Genomic DNA, 20,338 nt, shown 5'->3' on the forward strand with positions numbered 1-20,338 from the left:
TTGCATAAATGCAAATAAATAAATAAATAGAGGAAATAAAAATGAAGTGCCTTGATACTTCCCTGTGAATTAGAGCTTTATTTAAGTTTTAGGAAAGAGGGTGTGAAAGTTTGAGTTGCAGGAGGGTACAAAAATTAATTAAGTGTTAAATTAGCATCATGCACAGCAACTGATGGTCAATCTTTACCTCATTAACAAAATATTTCAGGCTTGTAATGTCCCATGATGTCAAAATTGTCCTATAAGAAAGAGGAGAGGGTAGGGATGGATTAGAATAGGCGGGGACAACAATGCTTTGGGTGGACGGGGAAAACAATCACGAAATTAACAATCATTGAAAAGCGAAAAAAAAAAAAACACTGATTAAAGACGTTAAAAGCGTAATCAAATAACGATGAACTGGGTTAGCTTGGATTAGACAATGGCAGAAGTAGGTAGTAGGTGAAGAAGGGATAACTAATATCAATACTTAACTAAAACTGTAACATTAGAAACCTGGGTTGTGGGGAATTTTTTTTAAACAAATAAAATTAATAAAATAACAATAACACTAAGAGGACATTCCTTGTTCGCTTGATATTTGTTACAAATGTCCTGCATTACGTTAGGTTACTTCTTCACACTGACAAAGGTTGCTGTCACATAGGGAACACGTCCATCATTTAACAGTTTTTCCATGAGCATTTCTGCAAGTGCACCAATTTCTCTGGAGAAAGTCTTGCTGATGGAAAACAATGCTCATGGAACTGTTGCTGCTGGCAGTATCTATGCTGTGTGACAGAACATTAAAGAGTTGCTGGTTGGCATGAGCCTGCTGGGGGAGGGGGTGATTAAGCTAGGCCAGGGGTGCATTGGGGAAAAAGGGGAGGGGGGGGAGGGCAAGGGGCAGGGGGCACTGAGGGAAAAGGAGTGCATGCACGGCACATGACATAACAGCAGGACCCATCGCAGTTAAATCGTGAAACTGGCGGCTGTTTGGTTTGCTTGTTTTATTTCATGCTGTGAAGCGTTTATGCTAAGGTTACTGTGAAGTGCTCTCTCTCAGCTCAACTAAAACTAGTCAGAAAACAACTGTGGAAAGGAACTGAAGGTCAGATGCTCTAGAGCTTGAGTGAGAAAAATCTTGATGAAAAAGAACCATAAACAGAACCATGACTATGCTTGAAGCCACTACAATAATATGATAGTATTATCAATCCATTAAAAATATTAAATAATAAAAAGCAAATCCTCCACTAGTTCTTTACTACTTTAATATATGCAACTAACCATCCAGAATAAAATAGTAAAGACTTGACTAAGTATTCAGTAACTATACAGGTATTGCCCGAGCAAGAGTAAGGCAATAACCTCTTTAATATTATAAGGATATTATAGTCATTCAGAATTTCTGCCTATCTAGTCTTTCTATAGCCCTGACACTTGGTTTCCTCCTTGAACTCTCTATGAGGAGGTAGCCATGGCAGAAGTCTCTAGTTTTCCCTGCTAATACACTCCCTTTTTACAACATTTACACCTCCCCTTCTAACCTCTCCTTCAAGTATTTCTCAACATACCTTACTGGTGGTGTCCCTACCAACCCCTGGCCTCCTATTTGACTCTCATGAACCCTCCTTATAAAATACCCATTTTGTACTCTAGCTCTCAGAAAATAACACCAATGGAGATATATAATCATAACTTACTTTCAAACCCTAAACTTGAACTGAAATATTACACATTAACTCTATATCTTAAAAGAAAGAGAAACTTAACCTTGCTAAAAATCTATAACAGTCAGTTCTCAAAACTTAACTTCAACCACTACAATCACTCAGCCACTCTTCAGGTCAAACTCTTACACAGTCTTCAAGAAATAACTTCGCTTAATAGAACTGGATTAAGCTACTTTATGAACACACTTTAAATAACTCCAAACCTTAAACCAATGTACAAACACTAAAATAACTCTGTAGTACTAAAACACTAATGTACATCTATTTTAACATCATCACTATTCAGAACCTAATTAAAATGCTAGACACACTCACCATTTACTCTTAAGAACCTGATCACACCAAGATTTTGTTATAACCTTAAATCACTTGCTCTTTAGACCTGTATATATAACAATAAATCCAAAGTATTATGTAACAACCACATCCATAACATCCTGTCTTCTAATACTTGTAGTTTCCTGTCCTCTCACATAGGGTCAGGAAACTTGAAATGTTCTATCAGGAACTAAGTATTTACTATTGGATATATACTACAAATTTCTTTGGAGCTAGGAATTAACTATTGAAAACCAGCTTCTGGAATCTCATAACAAAAAATAAAATTCAGAAAAATCTCTTCTGCCATTGTTTTGAGTGTCCTAACCTTCATTACTAAGTACCATGGCTCACACCCAGTCTTCCCACTGCTTTCTTTGCTTCCCCTAATGGGTTTCACAGCAACTACCAACTATTCAAATTTTCCACCATCACATATCAAAGCTCTGTGGCCTGTTCCCTGCCTCCATAATGTTTCCTTGTATTATCCTGTTAAGCCCCAAAGCACCTGCCAAGCCTCCCTTTTATGCATTGTGTCTCTCCATATCACCAAATAAGCTGATCAGCAAAGAAAGTCTGCCACACTAAGCCTCAGGCAGCAACACCTAAGTTTAACAAAGATTGATTACCAGCTGTGTCAGCAGTAATGTTTAAGCACTGAATTAATTCAACCAATGTGCTACTTAATTCCATAACTAGATGTTTGCAACTATTTAAAAAAAAGGAAAAATGTTAAATGATTACAATACAATTTGCTTTTACGATCATGCTGGGACAACACCTGAGTTACTTAGGATACACGAGGGAGAGACGGCTTCTCAAGGAGTCTCCCCTGCAGCACACACCAACAGCAGCAACTCTAGGGACTCACTACTATCAAGGTCATCTAGAATTTCCTGAGGCGTTGAAAGAAATGTGCTGTGGCAATCTTTTTCCCCCATTCTGGAAGGTCAGCTCACACAGGTCAGCTTTAACCATCTCAAGACAGGTCACCAACACTGTGCACTTTCTTATGCTGATGGAGTGTGTTGTGCATGAAGTGTGTATGGACACTTTATCAACCATCCATGCTGGTGCACCAGAAAGTGGTGTATGGTGGGAGATCCCACATCCCAAGTTGTGGTAATGGCCAGTGTGGTCAGAAAATAATGGCGTTATGGTTACTACTTGTTTTGTGGTCACTGGCTACACACAATTTCCATTCAAGTCCACCTTTCACTTTTCCCAAGGTATTCCAACTATTTTTCATCCTTCATCTACATCACCCAAAATATTCATACCTGAACACAACCTCCTCCTCCTTTCCCACCAATCCACCATTCTTCCTTCTAACTCATTTACTCTGTTATACAACCTCCTCCAATGAAACTTCCCCAAGACACCCTACTTTTTCACCACATGATAAACCATTTGACTATTATCTTCTGTTTCTAAATTAATTCATTTACTTTTTTCTATTCTTCTTTTCCAAACTTAATTCATAATGATTTTTCTATACTACAGTTCCATTTTTTTTTCTTTCATATTCAGTTCCCAGTAAATCCATCCAGTTACAATAAGGTTTCAAGGAAAATTCTATTTTCACCTTTGCCTAGTACTATAAGAAATAATGCAGTAACATTATAATGCTTCCCCATAAATAAAATATGTCCACTGAACACAACAAAACCTGCCAATGAATACGACTGACAACACCTTAGCACACCAGACACAACACTACTTCCAACGAGTATATGTGACAACCACAGCACACTGAAATTCCCAAGACCACAATAGTATACTTCCCTCTAAGACCTACAACCCACCACAACACACTAAGATTACTTACTCCCTTTTGCCAGAGACAGATAGCATTTACTGTGTCTCATTGATACTTAATAATACTTTATAAATGTAACAAGTGCAACAATGCTGCACTAGGTGATGTGCTGACTGACTAACTGACTGGCGTGCCACACACACAAGTACAAGACAACACAGACACTGAGGACACTTGTTTGTGACACAACTGATAACAAGGTGTTAGAGAGAGAGAGAGAGAGAGAGAGAGAGAGAGAGAGAGAGAGAGAGAGAGAGAGAGAGAGAGAGAGAGAGAGAGAGAGAGAGAGAGAGAGAGAGAGAGAGAGAGAGAGAGAGAGAGAAAAGAGAGAAAAGAAAGAAAATGAAAGAAAAAGAAAGAGACAAACAGACAGACACAGACAGGAAACTTGGCCAAGAAAGATAAGAGCTTCAAAGATCCCAAGGGGTGGAGAGGATGCTGTGGAAATAAATGATATGGTCATAAATTTAGGATATGAAAAAAAAGGAAGTTAAACGAGAATGATGATAAATAATGGAGGAAGAACAAAAGGGGTGTAGCAAGTACAAGACAAACAGAAAAATGTGTGTGCATGAGTTAGTAAGTAAATAAAGGAAAATAGAGAAAACATAGAAAACTGGTGAAACAGATAAAGAAATACATGGAAACAAGGCACAGGAGGGAATGAAAAGGGTAAGAAGCAGTATCCTAAAAAAAAAAAAAAAAAAAAAAAAAATAAAAAAAAAAAAGCAAAATGAAACACAAAACAAATTAGCCCAACAGCTCAAGAGCACAGCACACAGCACACAGCACATTACCTTATCTGTCTTGGTCTCTGTTTTTGCTGTAGTTGGAAGGGGACGAGGATGAGCCTGTGGCCTGGAAGCTGGGGAGGAGACAGGGGATGAAGCAGGGGATGGGGGTGAGGCAGGGGTGCTCTTATCCCCACCTGTACCCCCAGTCTTGACCTCCTTGACCTGTCCTTTGGAGGGCGCCAGCAGTCCCATGGCGGAGAAGGCTCGGTAGAACTGGCTGACGTATGTGAGGATGGAGAGGCGGTCAGGCACGGGGTGGGCCACCATGTCCTCGGCGTCCAGCAGTGCCGGGATGCCCAGCTGCTGTTCGGCCACACGGAAGGCCAGCGAGTTGTTCTCCATGATGTTTTCCGGCTTGAGGGAGGAAAACTCTCTGTGTGGAGGGAGGAGGGAAGGAAAGGGTTACTGTGTGAAGGAGGGAGGACAGGGGGAAAGGTTACTGCTTGGAGGAGATTACTATGGAGGAGAAAAAGAGGAGGCTACTGTGGAGGAGGGAAAACAGAAGAAAAGGGCAACTGTCTCTGTGTGGAGGGAGGAGGGAGGGAAAGAGTTACTGTGTGAAGAAGGGAGGACAGGGGGAAAGGTTACTGCTTGGAGATTACTATGGAGGAGAAAAAGAGAAGGAGGCTACTGTGGAGGAGGGAAAACAGAAGGAAAGGGCTACTGTCTCTGTGTGGAGGGAGGACAGAGGAAAGAGTAACTGTCACTGCAGGGAAAAGGGATGTAAAGGAGCAAGGAAAGAATCTAGGTGATGTGTATGAGTGTGTGTGCATGGATGCGTTCATGCGTGTATGTGTATGTCCGTGTGCGTGCGTGTGTGTGTGTGTGTGTTTGTGTGTATGCAATGTGCAGAACTTGTTTAATCTGGTTTCTCTGATCTGCCTTATCAATATGTAGATGGTTGATTTTTCTTATTCCATGGCACATTATGTATGCTATTACACTACATGGTCTTTTTTCTTTCTTTTTTTTTACAACAAAGGAGGCAGCTCAAGGGCACACAAAAAAAGAAAACAATAATAAAAAAAAGCCCGCTACTCGCTGCTCCTAAAAAAAAAAAAAAAGAGTCTATTATGTATTCTGATATAATATGCATGAAAAGTTACCAATTCCATTACATTATTACATTGCTATGCTGTTCTGCTGTTGATGTTATGAAGTACTGGGCTTAGTAAGACTGGGGATGATGGGTTTTAGAAGGATGCTTGGTAAAATAAGACCAGACAGACAGACACACTGAAGACAAATAGCAAAGACAGACAAAATAAGACATTCAAACAGAAGGAAACCATAAAATAAGGGGAAGACGGTTTATGAAGTAGAGCTAAAGAAGGGAGAGTTATGGAGGGAGAGAGAGGGAGGAGGGCAAAAACGGAATCAGTACTGGATAAGAGGGAAGGAGGTAATATGAGAAGAGAAGAGAATAACAAAATAAGAAGGGAAGGAGAGACAGGAGGAGACACTGAGAAGGGGAAGCATTAACGGATTACAAGAAGGGAGGGAGAGGGAGAATGGAGATAAAGGAGGGAGACTTGAGGTAAGAGGAAGACCTGTAGGAGGGGAGAGGGAGAGAATGGGGGAGAGGAAAGGTGAGAGGAAGCAAGAGGGGGGTCCAATGGGTGGGGGAAGGGAGAGGGAGAGAGAGGGGGGAGAGGAAGCATGAGTGTGTGGGAAATCCCTTGTGGTAGGAGAGTAAGAGGGGGTGAAGGATAGGGGTAGGGGAGGTGATAGTGAGAGGGGGATGGGGAGGGGAAGATGGTGGCAGTGAGGCATGAAGGGAAAGGGGGGAATGATAAGGGGGAGGGGAAGGATATGGTGGTAGGAGAAGAGAGGAAGGAGAAGGGAAGGATGTGGTGGTGGGGGGGGAGAGAGAGAGAGAGAGAGAGAGAGAGAGAGAGAGAGAGAGAGAGAGAGAGACGGGTGTGGAGGGAGAGGGGGGAAGGAAAAAGAGGAAGAAGAGGGGGGAGAGGGTAGGAAAGGGGAGAGGGTGAGGGATGGAGATGCGCAGATGTCAAGAACCTCAAGCAGGAAAGTGCATTCATGTATGTGTGTGTGTGTGTGTGTGTGTGTGTGTGTGTGTGTGTGTGTGTGTGTGTGTGTGTGTGTGTGTGTGTGTGTGTGTGTTTTCTCAACTATTTAAAGCACTGCAGAGACACAAAAGAACATAAATTTAGAGGCATAAAAAAAGCAAAACCGTTACAGCACTGAGAGAGCAAGAGTCTTTAAACCTTTCCCTGCAACAGATGTGTGCTAGACAGGAAACATGACTTTTTGTTTTTGAATTTACTAGTTATAAAGTAGCAAGTCCCCCCCCCCCCACCCACCCCCCCAAAAAAAACTACATGTATTTTCTGAGATATAAAAATAGATAAAAAATGGCAAACAAAAAGCCAAAGGACAATACAGCAATCAATTCATACAACCCCCCCCCCCTACTTTGCCCTCTGAGTGAATATCTTAAGACCCTGAAACCATAAGAAACTGCGAAGAGTGCACACAGATGGTACAGTTGTTACATGGTACAGCTCAGTAATACTCTAATGAATGATATGGTGTGCCCAGGAAGGTAAGGTAAGGAAGGTAAGGTATATGAGGTAAGGAGACACATGGGAACAATTGGCAGGTTTAGTCTGTCTGTTGCATGTGACCTATCAAACTGAGGTAAGGTGTGCAGTGCTATAAGGGGGGGGTCTCTCTCTCTCTCTCTCTCTCTCTCTCTCTCTCTCTCTCCCATACACACACGTGAACTATATGTTATTCAACTGAGGTATAATGTGAAGTGCTGCTAGGTCTCTCTCTCTCTCTCTCTCTCTCTCTCTCTCCCCTAGCCACACACATATAACATCCCCATCCTCACCGACACATATGCCCCCCCCCCCCCCTCCACACACACATCTATATGCCCCCCCCACCCCCTACGTACATGAGGTCGGGCCTGAAGTGGTGGATGAGGGCGCAGAAGGCCAGCCCGTCCCGCCACGCCGTGCTCATGTTGGTGACGGTGACGCCCTCGTAGCCGCTGGTGGCCCGCCGCGCCCATGCCTCTAGGGCCTGTGTGCCACGACGTTCTGGCATGCTCATTACCCCTGGAACGATAGAAAAGATAATTACAGACTTGAAATACACACAAATATACACAAATGAGTCAAGTATAGCCTTTCAAACACACACACACACACACACACACATCCTTGAAACATACACACAGCCTTTTGAAATACTTGCACTCAAACATCAGTCAATTACATCCTTTTGAAACATGTATAAATCAGTCTATTACAGCCACTTAAAACAAACACACACACATCCTTGAAACAAACTCCCACACATCCTTGAAACAAACACACACACACACACACACACACACACACACACACACACACACACACACACACACACAAGGTAATCATGAAACACAAAGTCAAGTCACTCATCGGTTTTGAAATGCATAGAACTAATAAGTCACTTCTGATCATAGCGAGGTTAGGTGGGGTTCTGTTGAAGGAAAATCAGTATGTTAAAAGAAGAAGAAGATGATGAAGAAGGAGAATAATAATAATAATAATAATAATAATAATAATAATAATAATAATAATAATAATAATAATAATAATAATAAGGGGAAGAAGAAGAAGAAGACGTGTGGTTAGGTTCACAGGAGTTACCTCGCATAAGCCTACCAGCCTCATGCAGACTCCTATGTTCTTACAACGACTTCAGCAAATTTTAATCCCTACAACACACCCGACAGTCAATCACGGTCCCTTGAAACACAAAATCATGTCACGCACTGCTCCTGGAACGCATTATTTTTACAGTGAAGGAAGCAGCTCATGGGAAACGTTAATAATAATAATAATAATAATAATAATAATAATAATAATAATAATAATAATAATCACTAAGGAAAATCACACCTCCCTTAGTCACGTTGAATGTAACAGTAGAGATTATTATATAACTTCCTTGCTATAATGTTACAATCTCTCTCTCTCTCTCTCTCTCTCTCTCTCTCTCGGGGTACACTATTGGTTGTGGCTGTCGGAGGTAAAGGAGGAAGAAAGAAAGAAGTAGAGGAGATGGGAGAGAAAGAGGAAAGGGAGGAAGGAGAAAGAGGTGGAGGAAGGAGAGAAAGAAGTAAAAAAGGAAGAAAACAGGGGAGAGAAGGAGGAAGGGAGAGAGGTAGAGAGGAGGAGGAGTGAAAGAAGTAGAAGAGGAAGAGAAAGAGATATAGGAGGAAGAGAAAGAGGTAGAGGGGGAGGAGGAGGGAGAGGAGGAAGAGGAAAGAGGGAGAGGAGGAGGGAGAGGGAGAGGTAGAGGAGGAAGAGAGAAAGAGAGAAAAAGGTAGAAGGAAGGTAGAAAGAAGTAGAGGAGGAGGAAGAGCAAGAGGAGGAGGAGGAAGAGGAAGTAGTGGAGATGGTAATGATGCTGACCAGGTGCAAGAGGAGGTAAGGATGGATGAAGAGGAAGAGGAAGAGGAGGAGGAGGAGGAGGAGGAGGAGGAGGAGGCCCATTGTTTTGATCTTCTCTTAAGGACATGCAGATGGTGAGGAAGAAAAGGGAGGAAGGAAGGGAGGAGGGAAAGTGATGGAGGGGAAAGAAGAATAAAAGGGACAAAGGAGGGAGAGAAGTAAAAATGGAGGGAGGAGGGAAGAGAATGAAAGGAGATGAAAGAAGGGAGGAGGGAAGAGAAGGAAAGGAGGGTCAGTGGGATAAATGATGAAACAGATGAGAAAGGGGGGAGGGGAGAATGATGGGAAGGAAAGGGAAAAATGATGAGGGAGGAGAGAACAGTGAGAAGGAAGGTGTGAAAAGAAGAAAGGAAATAAAATAAGAGGATGAAAAGAATGGATGTATGGGTGAGGGAAAGGCTTGAAGGAACAGCTGGCGGAGGAAGGAAGACAAGGAGGAGGAAGGAAGAGGTCAGGGTCAACGGAGGAGGAGGAGGAGGAGGGTACGCCAGGAGGGACAACAGAGGACACAGGAGAAAGGGAAGGAAAGGAGTGAAGAAAGGGAAACGAAATAGGAGGAGGAGGAAAGGAAGGGAGAAGAAAGAGACGTGCAAGGAGAGGAGGGAAGAAGGGAGAGGAAGGAGACGAAGCAGAGACGAGGAAGATAAACAGGAAGAGAAAAGGAAGGGAAGAAGGAGGTAAGGAGTGGGACCGGAAGCAAGGAGAAAAATGGTAAGGAAGGGAAGATGGGATGAAAGGAAGGGAGGAACAAGTAGAAAGGTGAGAGGAAGAAACAGGAAGAAAGGAGGAAAACAAGAGGCAATAACAGGCACACACACACACACACAAAAAAAAAAAAAAAGATGAAAGAATCGAAGATGGGATGGGTTGGCACGGAAAGGTTAGATGAAGGGGGAAAAAAGAGGGAGGGAGGGAGAGAGAGAAAATTGAGAGCAAAGAAAGTTGAATGGGGAGAAAAAAGGAAAAGAAGGGAACGGAAGTAGGGAGGTAAGGATGAAGGATAGGAAGAAAAGAAGGAGAAAGAATGGGGAATGAGAGGGAGGAGAAAGATTGTAAAATGAGAGAGGAGAAAGTTGGCAGCAAAGAAAGTTGGGAGGGAGAAAGGGAGAAAAAAGAAGTGGAGTAAGAAGGAGGGAAGGAGGGAGGGATGGGAGCAAAGAAAGTTGGGAGGGAGAAAGGAAGAAAAAAGAAGTGGAGTAAGAGAGGGAGGAGGAGGAGGAGGAGGGGGAAGAGAGGAAGAAGGGGAGGTGGGGAAGTGAGGAGAAAGATGAGAGCAAAGAAGAAAGAAAAGAGAAGTGGAATAAGAGGAAGGGAAGGAGGAGAGAGATAAGAGAAAAAAAGGGAGGGAGAAATGGAGAAAAATAAAGTAAGAAAGACTGGAATGGATATATACGAAGAGAGAAGAGGGCATGGAGGAGAAAGATGGGTGGGAGCAAAGAAAGTTGGGTGGGAGAAAGAGGAGGAGGAGGAGGAGGAGGAGGAGGAGGATGTAGGGAAGGAGGGGGAAGAGGTTGAGGGGGCAGGAAGTAGCACTGTCATTACCTGGTCAAGCCTCACCTGTGTATGTGTGTGTGTGTGTGTGTGTGTGTGTGTGTGTGTGTGTGTGTGTGTGTGTGTGTGTGTGTGAGGGGAGCGACTGGGGGGCAGGAGCGTGGGAAGGAGACGACGGGGCAGGGGTTAGTAGAGGGGGAATGGTAGAGAAGAAAAGGGGGGAGGGGGTGAAGATGGTGGGGGTGAAGGGGGGTGTCAAAGGGTCATGTGAATACAAGCGTGACTCTTGACCCAGTAACGGTACACACACACACACACACACACACACACACACACGATCCATTCATTCATGACAAGAGATAATGGTGGTAGTAGTAGTAGTAGTAGTAGTAGTAGTAGTAGTAGTAGTAGTAGTAGTAGTAGTAGTAGTAGTAGTAGTAGTAGTAGTAGTAGTAGTAGTGGTGGTGGTTGTAGTTATTATTCTCGTTGTCGTTTTAATATTACTAACAAATAAATAAATAAATGTAATGAAATCAATAAGATTTAATAGAATATACTCCCCCACAACACACCCAACAGAGAGAGAGAGAGAGAGAGAGAGAGAGGGATGGAGGGAAGGAAGAAGCGTTGGGGCGAGAGAGAAAACGGCCTGGAACAACACATGACTTCCTCCACTTTCTCTCTCTCTCTCTCTCTCTCTCTCTCTCTCTCTCTCTCTCTCTCTCTCTCTCTCTCTCTCTCTCTCTCTCGGCTTTTGTTATTTGGTGGTAATTTATCGTCTCTCTCTCTCTCTCTCTCTCTCTCTCTCTCTCTCTCTCTCTCTCTCTCTCTCTCTCTCTCTCTCTCTCAACGTGATTGGCTTACCTTGGTGGTCACGCCTCTCCACCAAGGCTACACACACACACACACACACATGAAGGGGCCAGCATGTGCGTATACAACATTTATATACACGTCATGAGAAAGCATTGATACCTAGGCATACGTAATTCTCTCTCTCTCTCTCTCTCTCTCTCTCTCTCTCTCTCTCTCTCTCTCTCTCTCTCTCTCTCTCTCTCTCCAACTCGATAATAATAACGATAATAATAACAATAGTAATAATGATAGAAATAGACAATAATAATAATAATAATAATAATAATAATAATAATAATAATAATGGAAAATAATGAAGCAAAATGATGATGATTAAGAAAAAGCTAAGAAGAAAAAGAAGAAATAGAAGAAAGAAAAAAGGAAAAGAAGAATTAGAAGAAGAATAAAAGAAAAGAAAAATAAGAATGGAGAAATGATCACACAAGAAGAAAAAGAAGAAAAAAAGAAAGAAGGAGAAGAGGAGGAGGGAGAGGAGGAGGGATCACACAATACACCGAAGGAGGAGGAGGCATGGAGATGTGGGGTCACGTGACGGAAACCGATCCTTCCAGACACACACACACACACACACACACACACACACACACACACACACACACACACACACACACACACACACACAGTGGCTTACGTGATGCTGGGGTGGGATTACGGAAGGGAAGGAAACAAAGAAGAAAGAAGGAAGGAAAATAAGAAAAAAACGGAAAGAGGAAGATAAAAAAAAGACAGAAAATAAAGAAAAGAATGAAAAACGGAAGAAAGGAAGGAAAAACAAAGAAAAAACAATGGTAGATGAGAAATTATCATAGAAAACTTTTAATTAATAACGTGGGAATAACAATAATTAAACTACAACGTTACCAAAAACAAGTCAACGAGAGTAAGCAATGAAAGAGGGAAAGAAAGGAAGGAAGGAAAGAATGACAAATAAAAGCACACCAAGTAAAAGAAACCAAAAAAAAAAAAATGAATGAAGGGCAAAACTCAATAATAATAATAATGACGTTGGTAATAAGACGCAGAACAAAAAGATATAGAATAACAATACAAACAAAGAAATGACGTCGAAGAATGACAAATAAAAGCACAGCGAGTAAAAGAAAAAAAAAATGAATGAAGGGCAAAACTTAATAATAATAGCAATACTGACGTTGGTAATAAGACGCAGAACAAAAAGATACAGAATAAGAATGAAAACAAAGAAATGACGTCGAAATACAGACTGAAGATGATCAAGAGACAACAGGAGCAGATGGAGGAGGAGGAGGGAAGGAGGAGGACGGGAGGGAATGAATGAAATGAATAACGTGTCTTCAAGCGACCAACCAGCCCGCCATCGAGTGAACCTTCGCCCTCCTGCCCTAAATAACGGCCCATACCCTCCCTGCCCCCCCCCTTCCTCCCTCACCCCCTCCTTCTCTCCCTCCCCCAAGCAGTCCCTCTTTCCAGCTGCCCTCCTTCCCTCCCTCCTACACCTACCCACCCGTCTCTTTCCAGTTCCCTCCTTCCTTCCCTCCCTCTACCCTACTCCCTCCTCCGTCTCCCTTTCCAGTTGCCCTCCCTTCTCTCCCTCTCCTACTCCTACCCTCCTTAACTCCTCCCTCCCCCCTATTTCGTCTCTTTCCAGGTACCCTCCCTCCTCTCCTTCTACTACTACTACTACTCTCTCTCTCTCTCTCTCTCTCTCTCTCTCTCTCTCTCTCTCTCTCTTCTTTCCAGCTACCCTCCCGAGTCCCTACCTCCAACTTTCCTCCAACCTCTTTCCCTCCCTCTCTCTTTCCTTCTCCCTTGCCTTTCCGCTTCTCTCACCCCCTCCTCCTCCTCCTCCTCCTCTTACTACTACTACTACTACTACTACTGCCCTTTCTCTCTCCCTTCTCCCATTCTACTTTCCCTACTCTCACCCTCCCTTCCTCTCCTCTCCCTCCCTCCCTCCCTCCACATCCTCTTCTACCTTTCATTCATCCTCGACTCCTCCTCTTCCTCCTCCCCTCCCATTCTCCTCCAGACACTCTTCATCCATCAACACCCTCTTCTTCTCCTCCTCTATCTACCTCCTCCTTCACCTACTGCTTCTCTTCCTTCCTTTGTCCCTTACTGCTTATACTTCTCTTAGCCATTCACACTTTTTTTTTCTTGTCTTCTATTCTCCTCCCTTTCTCTCTTACTTTCCTCCTTTTCTTCCTCTCCTTCTCTCCTACTACCTCCATTTGTCTCAGCTCCCCACCCCCCTCTTTTCTTCCTTACTTCTTCCTTCTCTCCTACTGCCTCCATTTGCCTGTCACCCAAACTCTCCTTTCCCTCCTTCTCTCCTCCTCCCTCTCTTTCTCACTCCTTACCTCCCTCTTTCTATATAACTCCTGCTTTTCTTCCCCCTCCGCCTCCTCCTTCTCTACTGTCTACACTCGTCTTATTCACCTCATCAACCCTTTTCTCCTGTCTTCCCTCTTTCTCAATTATCTCCCTCCTATAACTCCTGCTTTCCCTCCTCTCCTACTGCTTATATTTGTCTCCGTCACATCCCCTCCTCTTTTCCTCCTGTCTTACTTCTCCTTTTCTTCCTCACTCCTGTAACTCCTGCTTCTCCTCCTCCTCCTCCTCTCCGTTCCTCCCTCTTACACCTGCCTCACTCCCAGCTTTCCTTCTGTCTTCCCTCCTTCCCTGCCTACGTAACCCCTCCCTTCCTTCCTCCCTTACACCAAACAAACCCTAACACCAGCCTGCTACCTTCCCTCCCTCCCTCCCTCCCTTCCTCTCTCCCTTTGTCCCTCCCTGCCACACCCTCCTTCCTCCCAGTCTTTCCTCCTCCCTCCCACTCACCCACCTACCTGCCTATACACCCTCCTTGTTACCCACCAAAAACACACCCACCCACACCCTATTCCTCCTCCCACCATCCCATCCCACCCCCCAAGTTACCTGCCTATTCCACCCTCTCTTACCTTCCTCCCCTCCTCCCCTCCCTCCCTCTCTCCTTCCCCCTCCCCCCTCAACACTATGGAGTACACACGGCGTTTCGCAATAGCTTGGTGTTGATGCTGCGTATGTGAGAGAGAGAGAGAGAGAGAGAGAGAGAGAGAGAGAGAGAGAGAGAGAGAGAGAGAGAGAGAGAGAGAGAGAGGTTGGGGGGGATGGGGGAGAGAAAATATATGCGTAATATATGCCGGAAACTATTCAGGACACGTCCCTAAAACCAAGGAGAGAGAGAGAGAGAGAGAGAGAGAGAGAGAGAGAGAGAGAGAGAGAGAGAGAGAGAGAGAGAGAGAGAGAGAGAGAAGCAGACAAACAAGCGGGGGGCAGGGGGAGGAAACCATGACATACACACACCTGCCAATCAGACTTACCTAAAGAACAACCACCTGACACACACACACACACACACACACACACACACAATGACTACACGAAACACTACGCAGACAAACAATACACAAACAATACAAACACAAACCACTATAAGCAATACACAAACAGTAACACAATGACTACAGACACACTACACAAACATTACAAAGAGCTATACAGACACTAACACACTCCCCAACACTACAAATACTAACACACTAAACAAAGAACAACACACACACACACACACACACCAGACAAAAGTTTACCTGGAAAAAGCTTGACTAGACCACCTCACTCACACCTTTCCAGGAGACGGCAGGTGGCTTGACAATAATTACCCTAACTTCACGCAACAGCACACACACACACACACACACACACACACACACACACACACACACACACTACGCCTCAAACATCATACTTTACTACTCTTGCTGATTTTGCAGAAAGAGAAACTAAGGTAAACTGAACTTAATCTTATGCAATACAAACACTTCGTTCACAAAGGTAATAATATGCAATTTGTAAAACGAGAACGAAAAAAATTGCAAGGTGAAAAAAATGATAATGGAAACTTTTGGTAAACATGGAAAGTAAGAAAGAGGGGAAGGGAAGACTTAGTAATATCGATTGGTAACATTATCATCGTTCTTACGGAGTGAAAAAAAATGCAAAAGATAAAAAAAGCAAAATAAGAAAAGAATGAAAATGCGAAAGAACGAGAAAGGTCTGGGAACGTTAAGAAGAAGAAGAAAAAGAAGAAGAAGAAGAAGAGGAAAGTGAAGAAGAAAAGATGAAGTGAGGAAATGAAAGAGTGAGAGTTACTATAAAGAGGAAAAAAGAAATAACGAAGGAAAAAAGAAAAAAAAGAAAAGAAAAGGAGTGTGGATGAAATTAGAGGAGTGTGGATAAAATTAAAGATGGTGAAATTGAAGAAGAAGAAGAAAGAAGAAGAGGGCGGATAAAAATTAAACATCTTCAGTCAAGCATTCACGCGCGGCATTACGTAAAGCAACACAAAGGAAACTGAAGAGAGAGAGAGAGAGAGAGAGAGAGAGAGAGAGAGAGAGAGAGAGAGAGAGAGAGAGAGAGGTCAAATTCGCCAATCCGGGATCAAGTCAGGCCATTTAACCCCTCTCTCCCGCCCTCCGCCCCCACCCACCCGCCTAAAGAAAAGCAAAAACGAAAAGGTTAAAGTTTGCCAGTACAAAAGGGAATCCATCCAGCGAGTAATAACAATAAAAAATAACAGTAAGAGTAATGGATGGAGGAGGAGGAGGAAATGAAGACAAAGAAGAAGAGAAAGATGAAGGAAAAAAAAAATAGAAGAGGTATGATATAGCAGTAATTATAACTGTGGTAGTTGTTCATGTTTCAGTTAAAATACCGCAGTAATAGTAGTAGTAGTAGTAGTAGTAGTAGTAGTAGTAGTAGTAGTAGTAGTAGTAGTAGTAGTAGTAGTAGCCAAAAAAAGATAAATAACAATGACAACAAAGAACAAAAACAAACATTAACGTATTCACTAACACCACCACCAAACAAACAACAAAAAAACAATAATAATAATAATAATATAAAGCATCGTCAGGGTACACAGAATAACCGATCCAGTCAATCAATGAACTAACCTTTGCGGGGACACTGCAGGAGGAAGGAGAGGGGGAGGTGATGGGGGGGGTAGGAGGGGACAGGCAAGACAGGGACCAGTCAGATAAGGTGCTGGGGAGGGCTGGCGACACACCCTTCCCTTGACAAGGCTCAATACACACTGACTGGCCTGCCTCCTCCTTCCTTTCCTCTCCTCTGCCTCACTCAACCACCCTCACCTGCTCTCACCCTCCCTCCCTCCCTTCCTCCCCCCTCCTCTTCCTCCCACTACGATCAACGCCCCCACCACCACTACTACCACCACGCCCCTTCCTCCTCCCCTCCTCTCTCCTCTCTCCTTTCCTCCCTCTCTTCGATCCCAAGCAACTCCCAGACATGCAGAAAATAGTAGAAAAAAGATAAAGATAATCGCTACACACACACACACACACACACACACACACACACACCTCAACACAGGTTCTCACGTAAGTATACACCAAAAATACACAGGTTACCCCCCCCCTCTTATCCCCTCCCCCTTCCCTCCATCCTCCTCCCCACTGTGTAAACTTTTCTTTCTCTCTCTTATTTCCTTCGCGCGGAACCAGACAAGCGAATATTTATGTGAGGAGAGAAAAGAATAAAGAAAGAACGACATGTCTACACCTGGATGAAGGAAAACACCTGGAGGAGACCGAACAAGGAGGAACGGAGGAAGGAAATAGGGGGGAGGCGGCGGAGGAGGAGGAGGAGGGATACTTCTAGAATGGCTGGAAGGAAGTCCATCTCTCTCTCTCTCTAACACACACACACACACACACACACACACACACGGAGGGAAAGTTTTATGGTCTTGGCCTGAGTCTGGGTGATCGCTTTGTGTGTGTGTGTGTGTGTGTGTGTGTGTGTGTGTGTGTGTGTTCGAGAGAGAGAGAGAGAGAGAGAGAGAGAGAGAGAGAGAGAATTACTTTTCCCATTGTTCCTCGTAGCTCTGCATTATTATCGGCGTGAGGATGTTTATTCACTTCTACTTTCTCTTTTTTTATTATTTACTGATTAAACATCGTATTTTGAGACATTTCCTTCCTTCAACTTCCTTCCTCCCTCTCAACATCACCAACATCACCACTACACTTGCTTCCTTCATCTTTTTTCTTTCTCTCTTCCAACATCACCAACATCATCACCATCACTACCACACTTCCTTCCTTCATCTTCTTTCTTTCACGCTTTCCTTCCTCTCTTCCAACACCACCAACATCATCACCATCCTTCTCCCAAAACCACTATCACCGCCTCTTTCTTCTTTCTCCTTCCTTCTTTCAAGCTCTCCTTCCTTCTCTCCTAACACCACCACCACCAGTCCCTTTCTTCACCTTTCTTCTTTCATTTTTTCCTCTTTCCTAACATCACCACTACCACCACCTCCTTCTTTCACGCTCTCCTTCCTTCTCTCTTAACACCACCACCACAGTCCCTTTCTTCACCTTCCTTCTTTCATGGTTTCCTTCCTCTCTCCTAACATCACCACTACTACCACCACCGAGGAGTTTTAAGAGTAGATCCTTGCCCTTGACCACCCCCAATACCACCATCATCACCACTACCACCACCATGAAGGAGTTGAGTCTTAAGAGTACATGGAATCCTTGACCATCACCACCATCATCACAAACACGATCAAAGTACCGCAACGACTATAACAACAACGGGAGTTTTACAACGTTATAAAAGTGTCGTTATAAAAGTGTCCGCTCTTAACGCTACTCTTAATCAATGTTGTTACTTTTTTTTTTTTTTTACAGCAGAGGAGACAGTGCAAGGGCGTAAAAAAAAGAAAACAATAATGAAAAAAAAAGCCCGCTATTTACTGCTCCTAAATACCATTCCACATAATACACGACCACTCATCAGCATTACAAACCACTACTCCAACTTTTTTTTTTCGGTGTTTTTAATATGAATTTCACTTTGATCTGGAAATATGAACTTCCAATGGGACTTCAATTGTTTTTCTCTTTCACTGTTTTCTGTAATTATCATGCATATCTATCATTCTGACACACACACACACACACACACACACACACACACACACACACACACACACACACACACACACTAACACGCATCACTATCATAAACCACTACAACAATATTTTTTTCAATGTACGGTATATATTATGAATTTCACTTTTGATCTAGATAATATATGCACTTGGTAAGGGACTTCATTTTTTTCTAGTTTTTTTTCGTTTTTTTTTTTTTTTTTGTTACTATCATACATCACCATCATCACGACAACCATTCCCACCATCACCACTTCAACACAACACAAATATCAACTTCCTATGGCGTTTCTTCAGTTTTGCTTTCTTGTTTTCTTTCGTGGTTAGTTTAGCATCACTATATTACAATCATAACAACCATCACCACCAACACCATCAATACACACCGCCACTTCAACACAACACAGATATCAACTTGCTATAGCGTTTCTTCAGTTTTGCTTTCTTGTTTTTTTTCGTGGTTAGTTTAGCATCAATCAATCATTTCCACCATCACCACCAATACACACCGCCACTTCTACCAACACCACCACCACTGCCACTCTTGCCAGCATCATCAATACACCACCACTGCTATTCCCGACATTATTACCACCAAAAGAGTTCACCACCACCACCACCACCACCTCCACTTCCACCCCCACTACGGTATCAGTTTGTGTGAGTGCAAGGTTCTCCCCCCCCCCTCACCCACCCACACACACAGACACAAGCCCACCCTCGGATGCTTCCTCTCACGCCACCACCACGACAATAGGACAACCTCGTCATATCAAAACCTTCAGTAACACAATAGAAAATAGGTAAGAAAAAATGACATTACAACAACACTATCAGAAAAAAAGAAGGAATAACAGTACAATAACAACACTACCACACACAAAAGAAAGGGAATGACTGTATAAGAACCCACAAAAAGTAAGAAAAAATAACAGTTACTCGAACCAGACATCTTCACCATCACCTTCGCTACCATCACTAACCATCACCATCACCACCAAAACAACACGGAGAAATTACGCTTCACTATACAGAACCGTCTATCATTATTCTTTTTTTTTTTATCTTCAGCTGAAACAATAGGATGCATAGCCGTTCCCATTACTCCACCCATCCTCCTCCATTACCACCTCCACCACCACCACGTCAACCTGCGAAGTGGTAGTGGGTGGTGGTGGTGAAGCTTGAGGTAGGGAAGTTCTGGTAGGTTAGAGGAGGAGGAAGAGCAGGAGGAGCGGGAGGGTGAGGGTAGGGGTAATAGGAAGTGCTTGTGGTGGTGTGGTGTGGTGGTGAGGGGTGGAGACGCAGACAACCACCACCACCACCACCAGCGCTGCCTCCACCACACCCCATCATTACGGTGGTGAAAGTCCAGAGTTGGGCCATCTAACCTGCCACCCCTCCCCCTCCCACAACACCACCACAACACCATCCCCGACACGCCCCATCGCCGCCGCCACCACCACCACCGCCGCCGCCGGATAACAAGCCGAGCCGATGAGAGAACAGTGATGGTGGTGATGAAAGTGGTGATGATTGATGATGGTGGTGGAGGTGGTAATGAAGATGGTGATGACTGATGATGGTGGTGGAGGTGGCAATGGTGGCAGCGATTATGACTATGATTATGATGATGGTGGTGGTGGTGATGGTGATGATGGACTGTCAAGGTTGTCAAGTTCATAAATACGGAGTCCCCAACATCACCACGTATTCATCACACACACACACACACACACACACACACACACACACACACACACACACACACACACACACACACACACACACACACACACACAACCTTGGCCCAAAGTATATATTTAATTCAACTTTTTTTTTT

At 43.6% G+C, this 20,338-nt stretch overlaps 1 protein-coding gene across 6 annotated transcripts in view; it reads right to left on the reverse strand.

Annotated features, from left to right (window-relative positions):
• The window catches only part of LOC127008084 (MICAL-like protein 1), a 49,020-nt gene that overhangs the window by 13,030 nt on the left and 15,652 nt on the right, over positions 1 to 20,338 (reverse strand). For 3 of the 6 annotated variants that reach the window (XR_007760771.1, XM_050879649.1, XM_050879646.1), the window contains exons 2-3: positions 7,570 to 7,732; positions 4,650 to 5,019 (exon numbers count right to left, since the gene is read on the reverse strand). Coding sequence is in view for 5 of the 6 variants with exons in the window: in XM_050879649.1 (XP_050735606.1) it covers positions 4,650 to 5,019; positions 7,570 to 7,727 (528 nt within the window). In the remaining variant the exon portion in view is untranslated. Of the gene's footprint in view, positions 1 to 187; positions 240 to 2,904; positions 3,837 to 3,861; positions 4,020 to 4,649; positions 5,020 to 7,569; positions 7,733 to 16,464; positions 16,608 to 20,338 lie in introns of those variants that run through there. The other 3 variants (XM_050879647.1, XM_050879650.1, XM_050879651.1) reach the window with 3 other exon arrangements.

This window comes from Eriocheir sinensis, chromosome 37 (assembly GCF_024679095.1).
Source record: "Eriocheir sinensis breed Jianghai 21 chromosome 37, ASM2467909v1, whole genome shotgun sequence".
Taxonomy (NCBI): Eukaryota; Metazoa; Arthropoda; class Malacostraca; order Decapoda; family Varunidae; genus Eriocheir; species Eriocheir sinensis.